General features: G+C 41.6%; 1 protein-coding gene across 2 annotated transcripts in view; it reads right to left on the reverse strand.

Annotated features, from left to right (window-relative positions):
* The window catches only part of SIMC1 (SUMO interacting motifs containing 1), a 90,047-nt gene that overhangs the window by 5,102 nt on the left and 57,476 nt on the right, over window positions 1-27,469 (reverse strand). For both annotated transcript variants that reach the window (XM_030927159.1, XM_030927160.1), the window contains exons 5-9: window positions 24,093-24,247; window positions 15,115-15,267; window positions 13,107-13,235; window positions 3,787-3,943; window positions 3,517-3,601 (exon numbers count right to left, since the gene is read on the reverse strand). In XM_030927159.1, the coding sequence (XP_030783019.1) occupies window positions 3,517-3,601; window positions 3,787-3,943; window positions 13,107-13,235; window positions 15,115-15,267; window positions 24,093-24,247 (679 nt within the window). The remainder of the gene's footprint in view (window positions 1-3,516; window positions 3,602-3,786; window positions 3,944-13,106; window positions 13,236-15,114; window positions 15,268-24,092; window positions 24,248-27,469) is intronic.

The raw sequence follows: 27,469 nt of genomic DNA on the forward strand, positions 1-27,469 counted from the left end.
GATTTTGTGCACTTGTACTTCTTTCATAGCATTTACTTTAATTGTAACTATAGGTTACTTGTGTGGTTATTCATTTAGGACCAACCGATCCTACCTGCTTCTGCTTTTCCCCATCCATGGACAGGGCTCCTTGCAGGGAGACTGTGTGTGTGACTGTCCTCAGAATGACTGTGACTGACTTCTGTAAGCTATGCTGGCCAGATGAGCGGGATTCAGGAAAAGCATGCATTTGTTCATTTAAGTATTATATGTTCAAATCCCTAGAATTCATACTCATAAACTCCATGACAGGCAGCACTTTGTAATTTTGCAGAGGCTGAAACTTGAGCCACATGGCTATGCAGCTGGGGTGGGAGGACTGATTCTCTCAGTCGAAGAACAAGAACTTGAGCTCAACTGACAGCCCAGAGTCCGTGTCTCTGACAGACCTGTTTGAATCCTGGCTCTGCATCTACTTTTCTCTCAGCCTTTGTTTTCCCATCTGTAACAGGGGGGTGATACCTTCACAAGGTTTTTGGATTATATAAGCCAGTGCAGGTGAATTTACCTAATCTCTTTTCCTCTCTTCCTCCACGCTGAGAGTTCCCCTAAACAAAGGGAAAGCTTAGGCTCTCTAATCCCTTCCCTTCTTCTCCCACTCGTGCAGCTAGACAACTAGTGGAGCTAGACAACTCAGACTAATCTCAAAACGCCCTCAACCACATCCACAGACCACGTGTAGAAGGCAGAGATGACGAAGGGGCCCTCACAGTAAGATGCTTACTGACTGACAAGGACGCTGACTATTGCAGGGTACCATTCGGCTGTGTTCTTTGCAGGACAATGTTTTCAAACTACTAGTGCTAATTTTCCTCCTTCCCAACTCTTGGACCTCAAAGAAGCTGGAACGAACATTAAGGATAAAACAGCATTGCAACACACCCCATTTATTCTTTGTCAATATATACTGGTCTGAGGCCTTTCTCACTCTTATCAAAACATAAAAAATATTCTATAATAAAAGTAGATTCCGTTTCCATCTTAAGTCATTATTGCCCATGATAGGTGTATTCCCTGGGAATTGAAATAGTAAGGAAAAAAAAATGTGAAAGGTGAACTTTAAAACAAGCTGTTTAATATTAACCTTTCTGGTACTCTCCAAAACAATTACATAAGCCTCCTTGAAGCTAAGAACACCTGGAACTTGCCTTCGGGTCTTTGTTCTGAGAAGGACATGCACCTTTCTTTGAGGGTGCTACAAAATGCACAAACTGCACAACCACATATCATGCATGAACTGGACAACATACTCTTTTGTTTATTTTTTTTGAGACAGAGTCTTACTCTGTCGCCAGGGCTGGTGTGCAGTGGTGCGATCTTGGCTCACTGCAACCTCCACCTCCCGGGTTCAAATGATTCTCCTGCTTCAGCCTCCTGAGTAGCTGGGATTACAGGACCCCGCCACTATGCCCAGCTAATTTTTTGTATTTTTAGTAGAGACAGGGTTTCACCATGTTGGTCAGGCTGGTCTTGAACTCCTGACCTTATGATTTGTCCACCTTGGCCTCCCAAAGTGCTGGGATTACAGGCGTGAGCCACCATGCCTGGCTGACAATGTACTCTTTTAAGTGTTAGTTACAAGAGTCCGAAACACAGAGAAGACCCTTAGCCTACCTCTGCCCAGGAACACAGGAAGACAGATTCAATAAACATTAAACACTTAATACTTTTTTTCACACTCAAGAATAATCCTTGCAAGTTACATACTATCATCCCCATTCTACAGAAGGAAGAAACCGAGGCCTAGAGACATAGTTAGCTGCCCAACACGGAGTAAATGGTGAAGTTGGGATTTAAACTCAGACTTTCTGTCTTAAATCCAGAACTTTTTTTTTTTTTTAAACGTCTCTACAACAGCTTTGTCAATTCCTGGCCTGAGAGGGTCTGAGGGCTATCTTACCTTCCCAAATGCCATTACTGAGTTAAAATAAACCTCAATATGATCATGGGCATGTGCACTTCACTTATACATTTTTGTCGCTTACTATTCGGGAATAAGTTGCAGACACTGCGCCCTCTACCCTCAGTACTTCAGTATGGATTTCCTGAGGCCAAGGACATTAACTATCACAATCCAGTATGATTATCAAAAATAGGGAATTCAGTATCCACACAATACTGTTATCTAATCTATTAAAGTTTTACCAATTGTTCAAACAATGTACTATAGCCTTGCCCTGCTAGTTTGTTCTATGTTCCTTGGACTCACACTAAGCAACTTCTTGCCTCAAGGCTCTAGGACATGCTGTTCCTTCTTTCTGAAAAACTCTTGTCTCCCCATTTATGATTTCTTTTCTCCTGTTCAGGATCCAGCCTAGGGTCATGCATTGCATTTAGTATTTATGTGCTTTAGTTTCTCTTAAATATGGAAGAGTATCTCAGTCTGTCTTTGTTTTTAAGACACTAGCACTTTAAAAAAGTACAGGTCAGTTATTTTATAAAAGGTCACTCCATCTGGTTTTGTCTGAAGTGTACTGGCCATTGGATCGCGGTCATAAACTTTTGGCAAGAACATTACATACATTATGATACATCCTTCTCCATCAATCACATCCAGGAAAAATGCCGGGTTTCTCCCCTAGCAAGTTACTGGTTTTCCTCTAGTAATTAATAATTCATCAGTTCTTCCGTTTTCCCACAGGCCTCATTAATCCTTGGCTAATAAAATCATTCTCATTTGAAGCAGCTATTCTATCATTATCCTGGTCAACATTTACCTTCTGAGGGTTACCTGGTCTAACTCTCCTACATCGTCACTGGTCACTGGCTTCACCTGTGACCTGAGCAGCTCTGAAGAGCCACTTTCATAGACTTAGGGTATCTTACATCTTCTGCAAAATGTACATGTTCACCTTGCTCCTGATTTGCTCTGTACTTACATCGTATTGACAGATGTTTACAATGTTTACAATGTCCACAGTCACTGAGCAAAGATGCTGCAGTGACAGGCCAAGGGAGGATGCCAGGGGTCTTCAGGTCATTCATGACTCCTTCTCAGGTTCTGATGACTTCTCTGTTTTTTTTCCCCCTTGAGACAGGGTCTCACTCTGTTGCCCAGGCTGGAATGCAGTGGCATGATCTTGGCTCCCTGTAACCTCTGCCTCCCGGGTTCAAGCGATTCTCCTGCTTCAACCTCCTGAGTAGCTGGGAGTACAGGCGTGTACCACCACGCCTGGCTAATTTTTGTATTTTTAGTAGAGACAGGATTTCACCATGTTGGCCAGGCTGGAGGTTCTGATGACTTCTGCTTACCTACACAAACTTACAACTACGAGGACCATGAATTGTCAGCCATAACAAGAATATGTGAATTCTTTTTCACAGTGGTGACTCCAGCTATGTCATTTCTTATCCCTTTAATAAGTTACATACAACCAAGGAACAATGTCAACAAATTAGAATCTCCTGTGTAGTTATGATTAATACAAATGTCCACTGAGAATCCCACAACTCCACTTGTGAATAAACGCTCCTTACCTCTTAAAACATGTTGATAACTGGACAACAGAAACTGCAGATGCTCAACCAATTCGTCCCAAGTCTGCCACTGGCTTTTATCTGACTGTAGAGACAGTAAAATTGATTGATAATAAATGCCTTCCCCAGTTAAAATTTTTGTACAGTTTTCAATTCACCTTCACAGAATGCTCAAACAGTTGTGTTTTAAGCTAAAATCCTATGGGAAGGGTTTGGGTTTAGAGCAAAGAAAGGTGCTCTAGGTCTGAAATTGAGCAGGAAAAAATGTACCTGACACTTGAGCAGTGATGTAGAATTATTCAGAAAGTAGAGGGCCTGAGCCAGAGACAGAGGCAGGCGGGTGGGTGTCTCGCAGCTGTGGAGGAATATGATTTCTAACACTTTGCAGCGCAGAAGGTGGCTTTCCATGGTAGTAAAGAACATCTCTCTGTGTGGAGAAGAGGAAGAGGGAGTTAACCACAACTGTGTTTCAAAGAACATAAGCCACAATTCACCCTGAATGAACAACATTTGTCCTAAAAAAGACAGTTAAGAAGGAATACCATGGAGGCCTACAGAATCACACAACCTGTGGAAAGGGTAGAAATGGGTTTGTTGGATTAGCAATGGCTAGAATGAGGAAAAAGTCTTTCACCTTTGACAAAGACAAGTTTAGGACACATTAAAAATAATTACTACACATTGTAACTATGAGAATTCATCATGAGAATATTTCTGAATGCCTATGATGTGCCAAATACTATTTGGCACAAGGAATATTAAGATAAATAAAAGAGGGAGCCACTCTCAAAAAGCTGATAGTTAAACAGGGGCAAGGGGTACGCAAAAGGAACTTAAAAATGTGCAGGGCAAGTGTGCTCGTATGCTAAGTGCTAGTGGTGCTCCAGAGATACACAGAAGAGGGTGCATTTGGTCAGGGGACTGCAAGTGGCCTTCCTATGGAGGCAGAAGCACTGGTGAGAGTGGTCTAGGAGGGGCAAAAAAGGCCCAAGGCAGGAGGTATTTCTTTCTCTCTCTTCTCTCTCTCTCTCTCCCTCCCTCCGCCCACCACTCCCTTCCTCCCTCCCTCTCCCTCCCTTCATCCCTCAGCCCACACCCCGCCTTTCTGACAGGTCTCACTCTGTCACCCAGGCTGGAGTGCAGTGGTGTGATCATCACACACTGCAGTCTCAATCTCTTGGGTTCAAAGTGATCCTCTGACCTCAGCCTCCCAAGTAGCTAGAACTACAGGAGTATGCCACTGTCCCGGCTAATTATTTTTTTGTAGAGATGGGGTCTCACTATGTTGTCAGGGCTGGCCTTAAACAATCTTCCCACGCTGGTTTCCCAAAGTGTTGGGATTACAGGCATGAGCCACTGTGCCTGGCCATAATATTTTTTTATCTGAAACTTTTCTCTTCTAATTTTTATGCCAGGGCTTGCTTTATAATCTGCAGATGGTAAACTCAGAGATCTACAAAGGACAAGGACATAATTTCAATATATTCAACACAGTAGGAGCTGTAGATAGAATTACCTATAGCAATTCAAATTAAAAATTTAAAAACAAGGCCAGGCACAGTGGCTCACGCCTGTAGTCCTAGCACTTTGGGAGGCCGAGGCGGGTGGATTGCTTGAACTCAGGAGTTCGAGACCAGCCTGGGCAACAACGGTGATACCCCGTCTCTACTAAAATACAAAAAAATTAGCCAGGCGTGGCAGTGTGTGCCTGTAATCCCAGCTACTTGGGAGGCTGAGGCAGGAGAATCACTTCAACCCAGGAGGTGGAGGTTGCAGTGAGCCGAGATCGCACCACTGTACTCCAGCCTGGTCAACACAGCCAGACTCCATCTCAAAGAAAAAGATACAAAGAAAAAAGAAAGGCCAACATCTAGATCTAGCCTCAACACAGTAATTGTTTTGGACTTTCCTTTCTGTCATCCAGAGAAAATACAGAAAACAACCATTTTCAGGCATTGGAGAACTTCCTACAAAGGACTGTGATTTTTTTTTTTTTTTTTTTTTGAGACAAAGTTTTGCTCTTTTGCCCAGGCTGGAGTGAAGTGGCCTGATCTCAGCTCACTGCAACCTCTGCCCCCAACCCCCAGGTTCAAGCAATTCTCCTACCTCAGCCTCCTGAGCAGCTGGGATTATAGGTGCCCACCACCATGCCCAACTAATTTTTGTATTTTTAGTAGAGACGTGTTTCACCATGTTGGCCAGGCTGCTCTCAAGCTCCTGACCTTAGGTGATCCACCCCCACTGCCTCCCAAAATGCTAGGATTATATGAATGAGCCACTGTGCCCGGCAGGACTGTGATTCTTGAGAGAAGGGAAACAAAGGTGGTAAACTTCATCTACCTCAGATTTCTTGCTGGGGGCACTTTCTAATGAAGGCAGAGGAAGGTGTGGGTCCAAAATAGAAGACAGTGGGCTTCTTGGGCAGGCAAAACAGAGACTGGAGTTTAGGACAGGTGAGGTGTCTGGAACTCGTGTCAGAGAAGAGGGTGCTCGGGAAATGTGTGTAAGGGAACGGGGAAGCCCCAAAAGCCTGGTGGAGAACAGCTACTAGGGGGCTGCAAGCTGGCTGGGAATTCTGGAGATCTCAGAGTGCTGAAAGATACTGGTGTTTCAAGGAGTCAGTGTGGAGAGATCTCACAGAATATTGTGGACATTCAGTTGAGACCCCAGAAAGACTAAGCCTCAAGAATGTAGCTCCTTAGTAAGGGCTGCTGTGGAACCATCCTCACAAATCCTAGAAACAAGCCTCAACAGGAAAAAGCTAATCTGCCAGCAAATTAACTGCCTGCCAGAATAAAAGTCAATGCTCTTTAAAGAAAGAGAGCAAAATCCAGACTCTCAACAATGTAGTGCCCACAATGTCCAGCACACAATAAAAATTACCAGACAAGTAAAAAAACCAGGAAGATGTAATTCATAACCAGGAGCAAATGTCCACAGAAACACCAGGAGGTGATACAAACGTGGGAATTAGTTGTGAGGGGCTTTTAGACAGCTATTATAACTATGTTCAAGATTTTCAAAAGCAAGCAAGTAAATTCAGATGTACATAATGAGTGACTAGATGAAGACCTGCAGCAAAAAGAACAAAAAGGAACCAAATGTCAACTCTAGATTCTAAAAATACAATAATAGACTTAACAGCAGATTGGGCACTGGGGGAATAAAAGGAACAGAGATTTTAAAGACAAGAGAGAGAGAGGGAGAGAGAAAACAAAATAAATGAAACTAAACAGCAATAGAAAACATAGAGCTTCAGTGATCTGTGGAACAGATCTATATGTACACTTAGATTCCCAGAAGATAAGAGAGGTTAGGGCAAAAAAAAAAAAAAAAAAAAAAAAAAAACAAACTAAAAATATATATTTAGGCCAGGTGCGGTGGCTCACACCTGTAATCCCAGCACTTTGGGAGGCCAAAGTGGGCGAATCAACTGAGGTCTGGAGTTCAAGACCAGCCTGGCCAACACAGCGAAACCCCGTTTCTACTACAAATACAAAAACTTAACTGGGCGTGGTGGTACGCACCTGTAATCTCAACTACTCGGGAGGGTAAGGCAGGAGAATCACTTGAACCTGGGAGGTGGAGGTTGTGGTGAGCTTAGATTACACCATTGCACTCCAGTCTGGGTGACAGAGTGAGACCCTGTCTCAAACAAAACAAAACAAAACACCAAAAAATCCCCACAACCTGGATGAATCACCAGGGAATTATGCTGAGTGAAGAAAGCCAGTCCCAAAAGGTTACATACCAAATGATTCCATTTATATCATTCTTTTTATTTTTATTTTTGAGATGGAGTCTTGCTCCACAGCCCAGGCTGGAGAGCAGTGGTGCTTGGCTCACTGCAACCTCTGCCTCCAGTGTTCAAGTGATTCTCCTGCCTCAGCCTCCCAAGTAGCTGGGATTACAGGTGTGTGTCACGACGCCAGGCTAATTCTGGTTCCCTTTGTTTTTTTTTTTTTTTGAGATGGAGACTTGCTCTGTTGCCCAGGCTGGAGTGGAGTGGTGCGATCTCGGCTCACCGCAACCTCCACCTCCTGGTTTCAAGCGATTCTCCTGCCTCGGCCTCCCAAGTAGCTGAGATAACAGGTGTATGCCACCATGCCCAGTTAATTTTTTTATTTTTAGTAGAGACAGGGTTACACCATGTTGGCCAGGGTGGTCTTTAACTGCTGACCTCAAGTGATCCGCCCATCTTGGCCTCCCAAAGTGCTGGGATTACAGGCGTGAGCCACCACACCTGGCCCTGGTTCCCTTTCATGTAAACTGGAATTTAAAAACAAAAATCTGGGTATCATGTGTGCTCCACTACTACTAAGACATAATTGCTTCTATGCTTTCTCAGTGGGCAGAGGTAGGAAACATGTATGAATACACACATACGTATCTGTATATATAATATATGTAAATAGGCCAGGCACGGTGGCTCATGCCTGTAATTCCAGCACTGTGGGAGGCTGAGGTGGGTGGATCACGAGGTCAGGAGATCGAGACCATCCTGGCTAACACAGTGAAACCCCATCTCTACTAAAAATACAAAAAATTAGCTGGGCATGGTGGCAGGCACCTATAGTCCCAGCTACTCGGGAGGCTGAGGCAGGAGAATGGCGTGAACCTGGGAGGCGGAGCTTGCAGTGAGCCGAGATCGCACCACTGCACTCCAGCCTGGGAGACAGAGTGAGACTCAGTCTCAAAAAAAAAAAAAAAAAAAAAAAAAAAAAAAAAAATATATATATATATATATATATATATATATATAGTATGTATGTATGTATGTAAATAAGCCTTCACACATCTACATCTATTCCTACATCTCTCTATATTTATTAGAAACCACAGGTTCATACTGATACCTCCAATTCCAATCCAGTACCACAGAGTTCATTCTATCCTTTCCCCTTTTCATATGTGTAACTCTTTTCTCTGACAGTGAGAAACTTCGCGCTCAGCATCCACAATGTATTTATATGTTTAATCCTAGAATACACATAAAATAGTTTTTGAATCTCTGCAAAAAAGAAACCTACTAACTAGAGTTCATTTTGTCTTTACCATTATGACATTTAGTCCAAATATTGTGTTTTAAGTGACTTTGACACAGACAGAGAACAGATTAGTGTTTGCCAGTAGCTGGGGAGGATGGATGATTGTGGCTATAAAAGGGTAGCACAAGGAATCCTTGTGATGATGGAACAGTTATACATCTTGACTGCAGTGATGGTTATATAAATCTACACATGTAATAGAACTAAAAAGAGCTTCACACAAATGACTGCAAGAAAATGGGTAGAACTGAATAAAGTCCTGGATTGTACCAATGTAAATTTCCTATTTGTGATATTGTACTATAGTTATAGTTCTCCTTGTATCTGGGGGAGAACAGTGTAAAGGACACACAGTACTTGTAAAAGGTTTTGCAATTTCCTGTGAATCTACAATTATTTAAAATAAAAAAAAAATAAAAAGTTAAAAAAAAGTTACCTGGGCTTGTCACTCCACTCCTTACCCCATTTTTATTGATTAATTACCAACAGGATTTTGCTGTGTTGCCGAGGCCGGCCTCATACTCCTTCGCTCAAGTGATCCGCCTACCTGAGCCTCCTGAGTAGCTGGGACTGTGGGTGCATGCCACCACGCTAGCTCTGCTTTATTTTATTAAAGTACAGTTAGGTTAACTTGTTTCTGTTTGTATTCCATTTTTGGCACCCCATGAACTTGATTTTTTTTGAGTATGTAAAACATTTAATTTATGCCCAGTGTTCCATTATTGGAACGCTAAGCTTGTGAGAGTTATTTGTATCCTACTGCTCAAGGTCATTGCCAAGGTCTGATTTTTTACATAAAAAATGTGCAACCTCAGGAGTAAGTGGTTTAACATGACTCTAAGAAGTGTTTATAGCCACACAAAAAGGCATATTCAGGGAAGTGTTTACCACCACCACTGCCACCATTACCACCCAGCCCAGTACCTTTTCTCCTTTTTATCCCATTCCCACCCATTCTCTATATGTAAGCAATTTTATTAGTCTGTGGCTTACCTTAACTTTGTTTCTTTTTTAAACAAATGATCAGAATTGTGTGTATTTTTAATGTATCCTTTTTTTACAAAAAGATATGTATATTTAATATACATACTCTTGTATTTTGCTTTTTAAACTTATCTTAGAATTCTGTTCACAGAAGGCTGCATGTGGTGGCTCACACCAACGTTTTGGGAGGCTGAGGTGGGCAAATCACCTGAGGTCAGGAGTTCGAGACCAGCCTGGCCAACTTATCTTCTTTCAATATGCATAAGGAAACATTATGGAAAACATTAAACATTACAGCAAAATAAAATTACATATCAATATCCCATGTAAACATTGATGCAAAAACCCTTAATGAAATATTAGCAACTGGAATCCATCAATATATAAGAAGGATAACATCACAACCAAGTAGGGTTTTTATTCCAGGAATGCAAAGTTGGCTTAATATGAGTAAATTAATCAGTGTAACACACCACATCAACAGAATAAAGAAGAAAAACTATGATTATCTCAATAGATGGAAACAAGATATTTGGCAAATGTCAATACTCATTCTTCATAAAAATAATAAACTAGAAGTGGAAGGAAGCTCCCTCAATCTGACAAAGGGCACCTATAAAACATTTATAGCTAATGTCACACTTAATAGTCAAAAACTGGATGTTTTCACCCTACGATCAGGAATGGGGCAATAATGTCTACTCTCACTGCTTCGCCAACATTTTCCTGGAGATACTAGCCTATGCAATAAGGCAAGAAAAAGAAAGCAAAAGCATACACAGATTGGGAAGGATAAGGTTAACTGTATTTTTAGACAACGTGATTGTGTATGTAGAAAATCCTAAGGAAAACAAACAAAAATCCTACTAGGATAAGTTAATTTATTAAGGTTGCAGGGTTTCTATACACTACTAATGAGCAATTGGAAAATGATAGGTCAAGAAGCTATATGCATTTGTCAAGACTCACTGGATGGTATGTATGCAAGTTAGTTTACATAATTTAATTGTATATAAATTATACTTAATCTTTAGAAAATTAAAATAAATCAAGGTAAAGGCCAAGTAAAGTATCTTTTAGTATAATTTGAGTGAGTGGTCAATTTGCCCCTTCTGAGAGAATTTTAAAGTAGGGCCAGATTTTGTAAAAATCATGTTCATCTGTTTTAATTCCTAATTTGTTTTTGTTACCCATTCCTTAGCTTTCCCATTTCTTACCAGCATCTGGGCTTATATGAATGGATAGTGGAGGAATTGGACCCAAATGAAATACTCCTGACAAAGTGTTAGAGCAAGCATGGTATTCATGTGCACTTTCTTCTGTCTGACCACTACAACATACTGCCTCCTTTGAATACTGAATTTGGGATTAAGCAGCCCTGGGTTTAAATTTGGATTCTGAACCTGATTAGCTACATAAACTTAAGCTAGTTAACTCTACCTCTTTGAATGCTTTTCTTATTCATTAAATACAGGTAACATTGCCAGGTGTTGTGGTTTATGCCTGTAATCCCAACACTTTGGGAGGCTGAGGTGGGCGGGTCACCTGAGGTCAGGAGTTTGAGACTAGCCTGGCCAACATGGTGAAACCCCATCTCTACTAAAAATACACAAATTAGCTCGGTATGGGGGTGTGAACCTATAATCCCAGCCACCCAGGAGGCTAGGGCAGGAGAATCGCTTGAACCCAGGAGGCGAAGATTGCAGTGAGCTGAGATCCCACTATCATACTCCAGCATGGGTGACAGAGTCAGACTCTGTCTCAAAACAAATAAATAAATAAATAAATAGGGATAACATTATAAGAAAAATAAATAAGGTTGGGTGTGGTGGCTCATGCCTGTAATCCCAGACTTTGGGAGGCTGAGGCAGGAGGAATGCTTGAGCCTAGGAGTTCAAAACTAGCATGGGCAACATAGCAAGACCCTGTTTCTAAATTAAAAAAAGAAAAAACAGGAAAAAAAAAAAACCCAGAAAACAAATGAGATAATGTGACAATGACTGGCACATTGTAGAGGCTCAGTAAATGTCTTAATCTTACTAGAGTATTTTAATGAAGTCCTATTACAGTACTATTTGGCATGACATTTTCTTGTAATAGAAGAAACCAGAGCTGCACAATAGTTGTCTTGGTTGCCAGCTGGCAGTTTAGGGACGGAGATAGGAAGCAGACATGGAGCTGATGGAGATGAACTGCAGACAAACATACACCATAATTTCCCCAAGGGTCACCACTACACAATGACTCTCTTATACTTATTTCCTGTACCAGCAATTGTTCATGAATTCATATTCATTCCAGTTTATTTTTCTTCCTCTGGATTTTAAAATTACTGGCTCAAGGAATGAATCATTGGTTTTATCCAAAAACCATTTCTTTATCCCTTCCTAATGAAATACTTCACTAATTCATGCTTAGAGAAACTGAATTCCTAATTCTTACTATCTGGAGTCATTCTACAGGTCCAACTCTTTCCTTTCTTGGGTCACCTCTAGTTCCCCTAATATTGGATATATCTATTTCATTCACCCACCAAACCTTTAGTGAACACTTACGCCAGGCCTATGGATAAAGATCAGAGAAGGCAGGGCTTAACAGTTAAATAAATAAATTTATTTATTTATTTATTGAGACAGAGTCTCGCTCTGTCGCCCAGGCTGGAGTGCAGTGGTGCAATCTCAGCTCACTGCAAGCTCCGCCTCCAGGGTTCACGCCATTCTCCTGCCTCAGCCTCCAGAGCAGCTGGGACTACAGGCATCCACCACCATATCTGGCTAATTTTTTTTTGTATTTTTAGTAGAGACGGGGTTTCACCATGTTAGCCAGGATGGTCTTGATCTCCTGACCTTGTAATCTACCCAACTTGGCCTCCCAAAGTGCTGGGATTACAGGTGTAAGCCACCGCAGCCGCCCTTTATTTTAATTTTTTTTGAGATGGAGTCTCACTCTGTCACCCAGGCTGGAGTGCAGTGGAGCGATCTCAACTCACTGCAACCTCCACCTCCTGGTTCAGGTGATTCTTGTGTCTCAGCCTCCCGAGTAGCTGAAATTACAGGTGTGCACTACCACGCCCAACTAAGTTTTGTATTTTTAGTAGAGACAGGGTTTCACCATGTTGGCCAAGACTGAGTTGAACTCCTGACCTTAGGTGATCTGCCCGCCTAGGCCTCCCAAAGTGCTGGGATTACAGGCGTGAGTCACCGCACCCAGCCTTAACAGTTAAATATTGAAAGAAGAGTAAAACTGTTAGGCAAATTGATAAGGTTAGAAAATTTAGGCTCCATTTAGGGTACTGTGCCTCTTCCCAAGAAATTATATCTCAGTTGTAAATAATAATAATTAGTTGAGAACCTCCTTTCCAAAAGTTAAAGACCTGAGAATAATCCTTCTACTATTGTCTTCCTATCTTAATTAGTTTGGAATTTTCTCTTGTAAAATTCTGTTCCTGACAGGTAACATAGATAGAAAAGTTAATCTAATAAAAATGATTTCCAAGAGGTTTCTTTCTTTCTTTTTTTCTTTTAAATAACCGCTCTCCCCAACAAAACTAAGACTCACCTTTGGCTCCTCTCAGGAATGTCCAGCACAAACCCAAACATCATCTCAGCAATTTTATTGGAGCTGCAGGTGGGGGTCCTGTCCACCTCTACGGCTATGGAGAGCATCCTCTGAAGCTGGCACACAATCCTGAGTCCAGAACATAGGACACATATGAGTGTGAGGGTCTGGCAAAGAGCCACTCTGTGGCTGGAAGGAGTCCCCACCAGTGTACATCGAGAGTAGAGACTACTAAAGGACTTATAAAGCACACACAAGGTCAGGGAGAACTACTCAAGCCATCAGCATGCTTTTATTTAGCAATTTCACCTACCTGAATCCCTTTTGCCAGAACATACTATCTGAACCTCTCAGAACCTGGGGTTGAGCTGTAAAAGCAAGCTGCTTTTAAATTCAAAAATAGAACCACACAATCTTAAGGATCTAGAGAACTATAAGGATCATCTGATCTCTAACTTCCTTATTTTGTAGATGAAGAAACAGGTCCAGAGTGACTTAAAATGATTTAAATTTCTTTGATACAGGAGAAAACATGTATTTGCCATACAGTTTTCTCCTGTTACTGTTTCCTTTACAATAGGTTCTTACTAAGTTCAGTCTCAGAACCTCCCCTGGTGGAACCTGACCTTCTCTCTCATTAGATCTAACTGTGGGAGACAGCCAGCCTGATGTGGCATTAGGTGTCTGGGTAACCTCTCAGAAAGGTGAGCCTGGCCCGACATCAGTCTTTTCTAACGTGTTATTTGTGATGGAAGAAAGGCTTTACTTTAAGAAAATCTGCAGCTAGCAACACAATAGGTGGGCCAGATCAGGAGCTCTAGCCTCAGATTCTGTCTCTATAATGATAATAAGCTGTTCAACCTTTGACAAGTTACTAAACTGCTCTGAGTCCAAGTGTTCTCATGTATAAAAAGGGTGAGCAATAATATAATCTATTTTGTAAAGTTGTGAGTGCTATATAAAATATGTCACAGATAGGGACTCTAGTGATAAGTGGTAGCAACCTATTATTGTTGTTAAGATCATAACAAAATTGACTTTTAGGGGACTCTATTGTTACTTCTACTAACATGTATTTATAAACATTTATTATGATGATTATTATATGATATTAGCTTCCATTGAAGGAACGGTGTCCACCACCTCCCTCTTGGGTCTCTATGTGGCCCTGCGGAAGAATGCCACTTTAGGGCCTTCCTCAATCTGCCCAAATGCTTCACTGTTGCAAAACATTCCCCTTTAGACATAAAATTGTTTCCTAAATTAGTTATAATTATTTATAATTTAGGGAACAATTTAAACTTGCAGGCCTTTCATAAAAATCAGGTTGCTGCAACCAGATTATAACATTGTGAATTCAGACACAAATGTTATATTTGAAATGTCCAGTGTGACTGGCTTTTAATATGATTGACATGGAATACTGGGTTACTTGTGCAAGGGTAGCCCCAGCCCCTAATATCCTGGCATCTCTCAAAAAATGCCAAGGCCACTCTCAACTCCACAAAAGAAATGCCATGAATTTCTTTCCAGTCCAGTCTGTGGTGATGAGACCTGCCTTCGTGTGTTGGAACCTGCAGGCTGAACTGCTATTTTCCTCCTGGGACCTGGGGAGAGAAAGCCAGGTCCTTGAGGACTCGAAGTTAACAAAACTCGCATTACACACCACTCCTTCTCTATGGCAACAGATACCTAAAGTGATGAGCAGCTGTAACCCTTTACTGTCTCCTGAAATGCAGGAAATGAAGGGCAGTGTTCTCTAGCATTTGTTTTGTGTCTGCGTTGTGACTTCCTATTCACTTTGCGAAGTCCTGTTCATTCTAGGGGTGAAAGCACCTGGTTTTGTTCTACCTTTTAAATTAGAAAATTAGCCTTTAGTTAAACTAAGTCTTGAATAAGCATCAGCCTATGTTCTAAGATCTTGTTAATTTGGGGGAAGCTGCTCTTAGGGATTGGTGCTGTTCTCTAAAATACTAAACCCCAGGAAAGATAACTGCCTGCCCCTTACAGCTGATTGGTATTCTTTGTCAGGTTGGGCTGGGAAGAAGGGTGGCTACTGCCGGCCTTCAAGATTCCTGTTCCTGAAGATGTTTGATTTCCATTTGGGGGCTGAGTCAATCCATCTTCAGTTACTGCTTTGACCAGCCACTTGATAACATCCCTGCAATGGAAAAAAGAAAGAAAAGGTTTATTCTTTCTTTCCTGTGCAGAAAAAAAAAAATAAATAAATAAAGAGAAGGTTTCAATGTCTGTTGTATTTATGGTGCTCAGAACCACAGCCTTAACCTGGGCCCCCAGATCCCTGGATTTCCCCACAGGCAACAAAAGGTCCCTTCGGCTATTTTCAATTATTAAACAAGTCTAACAAAAACATCACATTTAACTGCAGTAAGGCTATAAAAGCCAACTAAAGGCCAGGAATGGTGGCTGATGCTTGTAATCCCAGCACTTTGGGAGGCCGAGGTGGGAGGATCTTTTGAGACCAAGAGTTTGAGACCAGCCTGAGCAACATAGCAAGAACCCATCTCTACAAAAAAAAAAAAAAAAAAAAAAAAAAAAAAAAAAAAAAAAAAAAAAAAAAAAAACCTAACTAAAATATCAACATTTTTCTTTGAGTTATAAGTATTTATAAGTATTCAAAAGTAACTCCAGGGTCAAACAGTACTATCTGTGCCTTCCTGACCAGGAACATTTCTAAACCAAGTGGAAAGTTGGACTGGATGACCATAGAAGTCCTTGCCAGCTCTATATTATTGTCACCTATTAATGTTAACAACTAAGGTTTACAGTGTGCACAGTGGAATCATACTTTATACAGGGCTGAGGCTCTATAAGTTAGTAAGGTAAAAACATCTCATATAGTCAAAACTACTTTTCATGATCACTTAGGTAACCTAGGTAAAAATAGTAGATTGAATAATACACACCTAGTTTTGTTTCCTCCAAAACCCCACTAATATTATAATAAATAACTTTTGAAAAATATCTACAAGGAAGAAGAGAAGAGGGGAGAAGATGATAGCAGTGACATTTTGAAAGGTAGAAGGCAAATGAAGGATACACATAGAATATTACATAGTAGTCAATATGAATAAACTACAGTGACAGGCAACAATATGGACAAGTCTTGGTACTATAAAATAGTAAGTGAAAAATAAAATTCTCAGTAGATTACATACAGCATGATACCTTTTAATATAGAGCTAAAGGAACTAAAGTAAAAAAAAATATTTTATAGGAATATATGTATATGCAATAAAACTACATAGAAAGCAAAGAAATGAAATGATGACCATGCAGAATGATGATCACCTCAGGTGCAACGTGACTGAGAAGGGGTGTAGAGATGGGTTCTTGTTATGTTGCTCAGGCTGATGGATGAGGGGTGAGGTAATTGTCAAGGGTTTAGTCTTTGATTTGGGAGTAGGTTGAGAGATGCCGATTACAAAATTAAAGGCAACCAATTAACTAAGCAAATAAAGCCAATGTGCCATATTTTTTTAAGATGATGTTTAATCCAAGCCTATGAATGAGGCAAAGGAATACATTTTAATTGACTTAGTGGAATTGAGAAAGCTGAATCCTAAGCCAGCAGCAGAGAAGAGCTATCCTATTTAATCCTATTTACTTAAAAAAAAAACAAAAACCAACTTCAATAAGCTCTGTAAGCGGCAGCACCAGGTTTCTCTGAAGTGACAGTGAAAGAGAGGTAAACTGAAATAAGTAGGAGGTGGCCAGGCATGGTGGCTCACTCTTGTAATCCCAGCACTTTGGGAAGCTGAGGTGGACAGATTGCTTGAGTCCAAGAGTTTGAGACCAGCCTGGGCAACATGGTGAAAACCTGTTTCTACAAAAAATTAGCAAGGCGTGGTGGTGCATGCCAGTAGTCCCAGCTACCCAAGAGGCTGAGGTGGGAGGATCACCTGACCCCATGGAGGTCAAAGCTGCAGTGAGCTGTGATCGGGCTGCCGCACTCCAGCCTTGGGCAACCAGAGTGAGTGAGACTCCACCTCAAAAAAAAAAAAAAAAAAAAAAAAAAAGGATGGCTTGAAAGCTGTTTAAGAAATTTTTAGACCTCCAGATCTTCCCCAGTCCTGCAGACTACAAGTTAACTTTGTGGAGAGGTAAATCAGATGGTCTCTGGACTGGGATACCAGCCACGGCTTGGAAGCAGACACTGAAGCAAATGGGGCACTAAATGAACATATGCATGCTGAATGCAGAGACCCTTGCCATCTTCTCACACATGTCTTCCAACACCTTGGCATCCTGTCTTCATCCTTCATGTAAGAGGTTGGATGTCTTCTCTGTAAAACTGAACCAGCCCAAGAGGGAAGACCTTGACTCAAGAAATTTTCTTAGAAATGAGAAATCAGGGCTGGGCGCAGTGGCTCATGCCTGTAATCCCAGCACTTTGGGAGGCCGAGGCGGGCGGATGACGAGGTCAGGAGATGGAGACCATCCTGGCCAACACGGTGAAACCCCGTCTCTATTAAAAATACAAAAAATTAGCTGGGCATGGTGGCGGGGGCCTGTAGTCCCAGCTACTCGGGAGGCTGAGGCAGGAGAATGGCGTGAACCCAGGAGGCAGAGCTTGCAGTGAGTCGAGATCGCGCCACTGCACTCTAGCCTGGGCGACAGAGTGAGACTCCGTCTTAAAAAAAAAAAAAGAAAAAAGAAATGAGAAATCAGTTCCACCTACAGGGAAGTGCAGAAATGACAAGTCCTCTCATGTCTTCAGAGCTTCCATTATCTTTTGAGTCTTGCACCTTTAAATATGGATAGACTATAGACTACCAACATTTACCAGACATCTATGGAAAGAGACCAAAATACCTCTCCTTCCTCCCAAAAAAGCAACTCGGAGAAAACAGACATTATGTAGAAGAGAAATAGAGAACAAACAAAAATGAAAATTCTGATTAGCAAAATCAAAGATATGAGATGGTATGGATCCAGGAAAGAAGAAAATAAGAATACAGTTTATATTATTAATTTTTTGCAGAGTCAGGGTCTTGCTATGTTGCCCAGGTTGGTCTTGAACTCCTGGCCTCAAGCGATCTTTCCACTTTGGCCCCTGAAAGTGCTAGGATTACAGGCCTGAGCCACTGTGCCCAGCCTATTATTATTATTTTTTAGAGATGAGGGCTTGCTCTGTTGTCCAGGCTAGAGTGCAGTGGCACCATCATAGCTCACTGAACTCCTGAGCTCAAGCGATCCTCCTGCCTCAACCTCTCCGGCAGCTGGGACTACAGGCACATGCCACCATGCCTGGCTTATTGATTAATTTTAATAAGGAAGACACAGAGAAAAAATAAAAGAGCTCTGGGAAATTAGAAAGATAATAACAAAAGTGAAAAATCCTGTTTATTAGAAATGAAGGACATTTTTCCAGACTGAAATGGCCCACTGAATGCCCAACACAATGGATGAGTATAAACCTAGGACAGGTACATTTGGCAAAAAGAGAACTTTGCAAACTTCCAGAGAGAAAAACCAGGGCACATACAAAGACTCCATAATCAAAATAGCTTATGTCTTCTTTTTTTTTCCCCTCCAAGACAGCGTCTTGCTCTGTCACCCAGGCTGGAGTACAGTGGCACAATCTTGGCTCAGTGCAACCTCTGCCTCCAAGGCTCAAGTGATCCTCCTATCTCAGCCTTCTGAGTAGCTGGGACCACAGGTGTGTACCACTACCCCCAGCTAATTTTTTGTAGTTTTGGTAGAGATGGGGGTTTGCCATGTTGTCCTGGCTGGTCTTGAACACCTGAGCTCAAAGTGATCCACCCACCTCGGCCTCCCAAAGTGCTGGGATTACAGGTGTGAACCACCACACCCGGCTACTTATGATTTCTTAACAACAATTCTGGAAGCTAGAAGACAATGGAAGATTTCCTTTGATGTTCTGTAGAAAAGTTATTTCTAAGCAAATCATCTATCCTTAGCCTAATTATCAATCAATGTATGAGAAGATAAAGACATTTGCAGATAAACAAGATCTCAAAAACTTTACTTCCCATACACCTTTCTTAGAAAGCTACCAGGAATGGATTCCTTAAATGAAGGTATGAGCCATGAAAGAGAAAGACAGGACAAACAAACAAGTCATCCAACCTTGAAAAGCATTAAAGGGACTCTCAGATTTACAATGAAGACTGGAAAAGAGGACGAGTGATCCAGATTGAAGGAGATCAAAACATTCTACCTCAGATTTTTTAGAAGAAACTAATAGGACAACCCAGTGTGAATAAATATCTTGAGGGGATATTGAGACCAACTGAGGCAGGAAAATAGGGTCTGGAGGCAGGGAACCTATGGCCAATTCATGTTGAATTCCTAGAACTAAATCAAAAGGAACACCCCAGTTTTCCATGCCCAAGTAACAAAAGGATCAGAGGTTTCTTCCTTTGCAACCCTGCCCCCCTCCCACAACTAATCAAACTGATGGTAGGCCACTACTTCATTTACATAGGGTGTACATCAAGTACAATGGGAAACCTCTAGAGGGTATTTAAACCCCAGAAAATTCTGTAACCAGGCTCTCGAGTTGCTTGCTTGGGCCTGCTCCCACCCTGTGGAGTGTGCTTTCGTTTTCAATACATCTCTGCTTTTGTTGTTTCATTTTTCCTTGCTTTGTTTATACATTTTGTCCAATTCTTTGTTGAAGACGCCAAGAACCTTGACACCCTCCTAGGGAGGGTGTCCACTAGGAAAGAATTTGGGGTTGAATTCTGATATGTACAAGGAAAGCAAGAAACTTAAAAATAGGATAATTATTAACCTTAGGGAAAACAAAAAGATATGAATAAAAGGAAAAGCAATCACGGTTTAGTACTTAGTAAAATTCTGACTAGCATATATAGTTATAGTAATAGAAACATTGAACACTGATATAAAAATTATAATTATATTAATGATACAGGGGCTGGGAAATATGTGTGTGATGGGGAATGTGGGGAGGAAAAAGAGCAAACTCCTTATCTTTCATGTGAGAAGTCAACAGATAATGGCTAACAATGAAAAATCAAGAAGCAGCACTGAAAGCATGTTATTTTGCCATATGGAGGTAAACATTAAAAATACCAATTAAAGAGAAACAAAAATGCAGGTGAGGGGACCTGGAGACAAGTGTATTTCTGAAGTCTTGTAGAAACTAGCCTACTGTTCGTATGTGTAGTTCAAAATGAAAGAAAGAAAAGAAAATCCCTTAAGAGGGGGTCATATGGAGACTGATCATCTCTCTCTCTTTTTAAAAATACCTCTTTGAGGTATAATTTACATACAATAAATTGCCAAAATTTTGTTTGATGAATTGAGATAAATACATGCATACATCCTTGTAATCACCAACTCAGTCTAATATCCATTTCTTAATGAATCAAAGATAGCTCATTTTCCTGCCAACTGAAACAAATGATTTTTTTCATTGAGTAAGCACAAAACAGAGGACCTGGCCTAGATTTACAGGTCACAAACACCTCTCAAGAATGCCTATCTTTGGCCGGGCGCGGTGGCTCAAGCCTGTAATCCCAGCACTTTGGGAGGCCGAGACGGGCGGATCACGAGGTCAGGAGATCGAGACCATCCTGGCTAACACGGTGAAACCCCGTCTCTACTAAAAATACAAAAAACTAGCCGGGCGAGGTGGCGGGCGACTGTAGTCCCAGCTACTCGGGAGGCTGAGGCAGGAGAATGGCGTAAATCCGGGAGGCGGAGCTTGCAGTGAGCTGAGATCTGGCCACTGCACTCCAGCCTGGGCGACAGAGCGAGACGCCGTCTCAACAAAAAAAAAAAAAAAAAAAAAAAAAAAAAAAAAAAAAGAATGCCTATCTTTGTTGTTGTTGTTGTTTTGTTTTTGAGACAGAGTCTTGCTCTGTTGCCCAGGCTGGATTGCAGAGGCGCAATCCTGGCTCACTGCAACCTCTGCCTCCCAGGTTCAAATGATTCTCATGCCTCAGTCTCCCGAGTAGCTGGGATTACAGAAGTGCACCATCATGCCTGGCTATTTTTCTACTTTCACTAGAGGTGGGGTTTTGAGGCCAGGCTGGTCTCAAACTCCTAGCCTCATGTGATCTGTCCCCCTTGGCCTCCCAAAGTGCTGGGATTACAGGCCTTAGCCACCATGCCCGGCCCAAAATGCCTTTATTTATTTATGAGACAAGAGTTTTCCTCTGTTGCCCATGCTGAAGTATAATGGCACGATCTCGGCTCACTGCAACCTCCACCTCCTGGGTTCAAGCAATTCTCCTGCCCTCAGCCTCTCAAGTAGCTGGGATTACAGGTGCCTGGCACTATGCCTAGCAAAAAAAATTTTTTTTAATGTATTTTTTAGTAGAGATGGGGTTTCACCATGTTGGCTAGGTTGGTGTCGAACTCCTGACCTCAAGTGATCCGCCCACTTTGGCCTCCCAAAGTGCTGGGATTACAGGTGTGAGCCACTGTGCCCAGCCTCAAATGCCTATCTTTAAACCCAAGGTCATACCTTGTACAGTGAGAGGCTCACACCACAAGAGGTGAAAATGAAAGCAACCGAGAGAACAGTGCCTTGTGTATCCCACTCACTCTAATGCCTAGGCAGCAAAGCATAACTGGTAGATGGAATTGTTCTTATTATATAAATTATTTTTCACTTTTTAAAATTTATTTTTTATTTGCTTTTGAGACAGAGTCTCACTCTTGTTGCCCAGGCTGGAGTGCAGTGGTGTGATCTCGGCTTACTGCAACCTCTGCCTCCCAGGTTCAAGCGATTCTCCTGCCTCAGTCTCCCAAGTAGCTGGGATTACAGGCGCATGCCACCACGCACGGCTAATTTTTGTATTTTTAGTAGAGACGGGCTTTCACCACGTTGGCCAGGCTGGTCTCGGACTCCTGGGCTCAGGTGATCTGCCCGCCTCGGCCGCCCAAAGTGTTGGGATTACAGGCGTGAGCCACTGCGCCTGGCCAATTTTTCACTTTAAAATTCAACTGTGTTGTCTTGTGCTCTTTGCTGATCCTCTGCTTACTGATTTTGCACCCCTAAAATTATTAAGATTTAATTTTTAGATAAAACACCACATATAGGGAAATAAATATGGGCATGCAAACTAAGGGGGTGGGAAAGCTGACCAATGCCCAAAACATAATGAAACGTCCTCCTTTTTATTAGAGGATTTATCATAGTCAATACCCCATGCTGATCTGTGAATACTTCAACAAATACGTAAGAACATATGAGAACGTAAGTATGAGTGAAAGAGTTTCAATGCTGCTCTGAACAAAGAGATGCTGGTACACCCTTCTAGTAAGAGCCTTTCCAAAAAAGCAAGAGATGTTCAGATGCTCAACATATGACGGGGTTACATCTGGATAAACCCATCTGATATAGCTTTGATATTTGTCCCCTCCAAATCTCATGTTGATGTGATCCCCAGTGTTGGAGATGGGGCCTAGTGGAAGATGTTTGGGTCATGGAGGCAGATCCTTCATAAATGTCTTGGTACTATCCTCATAGTAATGAGTGAGTTCTCACTCTATTAGTTCACTTGAGAGCCGGCTGTTTGAAAGAGGTTGGCACTATACCCTTGCTCCTGGTCTTCCTTCCTTCCTTGCCAGGTGATACTCCAGCTCTCCTTCACCTTCTGTCATGAGTGGAAGCTTCCTGAAGCCCTCACCAGAAGCAGATGCTGGAGCCATGCTTCTTGTACACCTTGTAGAATTGTGAGCCAAACAAACCTCTTTTCTTTATAAATTACCCAGTCTCAGGCATTCCTTTATGGCAACACAAAGGGACTAAGACACCATTGTAAGCAGAAAATATTTTAAGTTGAAAACGCATTTAATGCACCCAATGTACCGAACATTGTAGCTTAGCCTAGCCTACCTTAAATGTGCTCAGAACACTGACAGCTTACAGTTGGGCAAAATCATGCAACACAAAGCCTATTTTATACAAAGTGTTGAACAGTTTATGGAATTTATTGAAGACTATACTGAAAATGAAAAACAGAATGTTTGTTGGGTACTTGAGGAATAGTTTCTACTGAATGGTTATCACTTCAGTACCAATGTAAAGTCAAAAAATCCTAAGTCAAACCATCATGAGTCAGGGCTGTCTGTAGTTCCAAAAGAAAAATTCCAGCCCATGATCCCCTACCCTAAAGATCATACTTTCCCCCCTTGGTATAAGCATATAGTAGTTCCATGCTTCCAGAAACTCTGACTCTGATTCTGCAAAAAAAGAGCACATGCTTACTATCTATACCTTGTCAGCTGCATGACCTATTGTTACAGATATTACTTTTCAGAAACTAGTAGTGACAAATGAGATTTATATTGAGGTTCATCGGGGGATAGGAATAAATGCAGGTTAATAGAAACTGACAAGTTTTATATAAGGTTCTCCCTTAGATCTCATAATGTTGTTTGGACAATACTGAAATAGACCAAAAGAAGTCTGTTGGTCTTGAGAGAAAAATCACTCAAGCAATGTGGTGCCTGCCGCATTGTTGGTTTCTTTTATGATTATCAGGAGGGGGTTATTTTATGATTAGCTATAGTTTTATTTTTAAAAATTAATTAATTATTTTTGAGACGGAATCTTGCTCTGTCACCCAGGCTGGAGTGCAGTGGCACAATCTCGGCTCACTGCAACCTCTGCCTCCTGGGTTCAAGTGATTCTCCCACCTCAGCCTCCCAAGTAGCTGGAATTACAGGCATGCATCACCACACCCTGCTACTTTGTGTATTTTTAGTAGAGACGTGGTTGTGCCATGTTGGCCAGGCTGGTTTCGAACTCCTGACCTCAAGTGATCCACCCACCTCGGCCTCCCAAAGTACTGGGATTACAGGTGTGAACCACTGCACCCGGTCTATCTATAGTTTTAACAATTAGCCCTACTATACTACCTACTGACTAGAAAACCTCACCTGGCTGATATTCTGGCTTCAGCAGCTGCCCACCTATAATCCCTTACCTCTTCCCATCTCAGGGCTCAGGTGGCTGCTCACCTGACATTGTGGGGCTGCTTGTCACAGGACAGCACCATGTTTGCAATGGACTGCTGCAGGTGCTGCCGTTGTCTCCTCAGGGTCTGCTGGAAGTCATCTTCTAGGGTCTGAACGACATAACGCAGGAAAAGGACTCGCCCAGGCAGAGTCTGTCCCTGTGGGGAAAAGAATGAGAAGTCAGTCTTCTCAGTCTCCTGGATGACAGTCAACATTGGGCTCTCATAAACACTAAGCCCAAGAGAAGGCCATGCATCAACAAGTATGCCTGTGCTTAAAAGAGAGGCTCCCAGGAGAGGGTAGGTAGTCTGGGTCATTATGAGAGAGGACAAATAGGGTGACTGCTGAAAGAATCATACCTTATAAGATTTCAGAAACCATTTTTTAAGTATTATTACTTGCTCAAAGGATCTAGTCATCTGCAAATAATTATAATTTTCGAACACCTAAGTGGCAGTCAAATATCTACTGGAGTTTCTAGGATTGTAGATCATTTGATTTAAGAGACAGCCATGGGAATTTAATCTCTCCCTGTCACTGAACCTATCAACCTCAGGATATACCCAAAACTATGGATGGCAAAACAGAGAAAGAGAAACTGGTTCTTTAATGACGCCTATGTTGCTAGATCAAACTGCCATGATGTCCACTCTGCTGATGAACTTCCAGTCATGGGACCTGATTGAGCCAAGTTGTTGGCTTGGCTCAACTTGACTGCTGGGCCAAGTCTGAGTTGGGTATTCTGTTACAGGTGAAATGATCCTAACTGACAAACAGTTAAAGAGCATGGGCTTTGGAGGCACACAGCATTCAGTTTTTGTTGCTGTTTTAGATCTAGCTCTGTCCCTTATTTAAGCCCTCTAGAACTTAGCATGCTGGAGTGCAGTGGCCGGATCTCAACTCACTGCAAGCACCGCCTCCCGGGTTTACGCCATTCTCCTGCCTCAGCCTCCCAAGTAGCTGGGACTACAGGTGCCCGCCACCTCGCCCGGCTAGTTTTTTGTATTTTTTTAGTAGAGACAGGGTTTCACCGTGTTAGCCAGGATGGTCTCGATCTCCTGACCTCGTGATCCGCCCGTCTCGGCCTCCCAAAGTGCTGGGATTACAGGCTTGAGCCACCGCGCCCGACCTATATGGGGATAATTCTAACCTTACCAAAGACAGTGTAAGTACTTGTCACATAGTAGGCAGGCATGCACAATTTGTTGGTTTCCCTTTACTACGAGACAAGTGCTGGGAGCTTAGGCTTCAAACTTTAAAGAACGAGAGGTACCAAACTATTTCGGGACTATGTGGAAACATCCGAACTCCAGGGAATAGGTATATTTTCTCAGAACATAAACTAATGGACCAGGATATGATTTAGTCAGTAGGAAACTAAGTGACCATTCTAAATACATATCATTTCTTTCTTTTTTGGGAGGAGGTGACAATATCTTTGTCTTCCACATGTGTTTATTTTTCTCTAATCCTTGATAACTGATGCAAATGTTTTTTTAAAAAATCAAGTACCTGTGCTAGATTTTTCTTTTTCTTTTTTTGGAGTCTCGGTCTGTCACCCAGGCTGGAGTGCAGTGGCGCAATCTCGGCTCACTACAACCTCCGCCTCCCAGGTTCAAGCAATTCTCTAGCCTCAGCCTCCCGAGTAGCTGGGATTATAGGTGCCTGCCACCAAACCCGGCTAATTTTTGTATTTTTAGTAGAGACAGGGTTTCACCATAATGGTCAGGCTGGTCTTGAACTCGTGACCTCAGGTGATCCACCCGCATTGGTCTCCCAAAGTGCTGGGATTACAGGCGTGAGCCACTGCGCCCAGCCTTGTGCTAGATTTTTGATAAAAAGTCTTCTACTGACACCACTCTCCACCACTACTTGTGTTCTCCAGTATCCTAGAATAATTTTTAACTAATTCTTCTAGAAGTCACCATAAACATCTCTAAAGAAATAGACTTTTATTATGATTTCTTGATTTATCAACTGTAGACATTACCTATGATTTCTGCTATGCTAGGTAAGGATTTACTTAGGCCAATCCCCCACCTCTTCTCTTCCTAAAATAAGTGTATTTCTATCACCTACAGACAGTTATCTCTTGACTCCCCATTTTGGAAGATAAGAATGTTACACCAGCACTACTATTTTCAGAGGTCCTGTCCCTTTTCATCTTCCAACCTTTATCTTCTATACTTTCCATTTTACATCATCAAGGCTAATAAAATTGTCTCCTATGCTTTGTATATATTCTAAATGTTATAACTACATAGTGTTTACAGTGTCAGGATTATGTTAAAAGTATTCACTAAATACATTTACTAAATACTTTTAGTAAATCCAGATAGTAAACTAAGAAAATCATTCCTTTCTTGTGAAGTTTTTTGTTTTTCTAGAGTTTTGCTTTTTTCTCCCCTAACTACCTGTAATATACCTCTTTCAACTCCTCAAGAATAGTGCTGCATCTTAAGAATACCTTTTTTTCCCCGAAATAATTCTCCCTTTTTTTTTTTTTAAATAATGTGGGCTGGGCATAGTCATTCATGCCTGTGATCTCAGAACTCTGGGAGGCTGAGGTGGGAGGATCATTTGAGGCCAGGAAACAACACCAGCCCAGGAAACATAGCGAGACCCCATCTCTACAAAAATAAAAATAAAAAAATTAGCTATGCCTATAGTCTGAGCTACTTAGGAGGCTGAGGCAGGAGGATCACTTGAGTTCAGGAGGTCATGGCTGCAGTGAGCTATGATCATGCCACTGTACTCCAGCCTGGGTGACAGAGCAAGAGACCTTGTCTTAAAAATAAATAAATAAAACAACTTTATTAGCATACCATAAAATTCAGCCATTTTAAAAGTACAATTCAATGATTTGCAGTAAACCTACTGAGTTGTGCAAACATTACCATAATCTATTTTTAGAACATTTCCATTACCCCAAAAGATCCCTCATGGGCACTTACAGTTCCCTTTCCAATCATCAGGCCAAGGCAACCACTCATCTGCTTTCTGTCTCTCTAGATCTGCCTTTTCTAAACATTTCTTAGAAATAGAATCATATAATATGTAATGTTTTATGTGTGGTTTCTTTCACTTAGCTTAATTTTTTTAAGGTTTGCCTGTATTAATAGTATGCATCAATAGCTCATTGCTTTTTAGTACTGAATAGTATTTCATTTTGTTTATCCATTCACCAGCTCATGGACATTTGGGTTATTTCCACATTTTGGCTATTATGCATAACACTGCTTTGAACATTTGAATGTAAGTCTTTCGCAGACAGACATTTTCATTTTTGTTGGGTCTATATCTAGAATTGGAATAGATAGGGTGAATAAATTTTTTTTTTTTTTTTTTGAGACGGAGTCTGGCTCTGTCGCCCAGGCTGG

The sequence above is a fragment of the Rhinopithecus roxellana genome, chromosome 3 (genome assembly GCF_007565055.1).
Source record: "Rhinopithecus roxellana isolate Shanxi Qingling chromosome 3, ASM756505v1, whole genome shotgun sequence".
In the NCBI taxonomy this organism is placed as follows: domain Eukaryota; kingdom Metazoa; phylum Chordata; class Mammalia; order Primates; family Cercopithecidae; genus Rhinopithecus; species Rhinopithecus roxellana.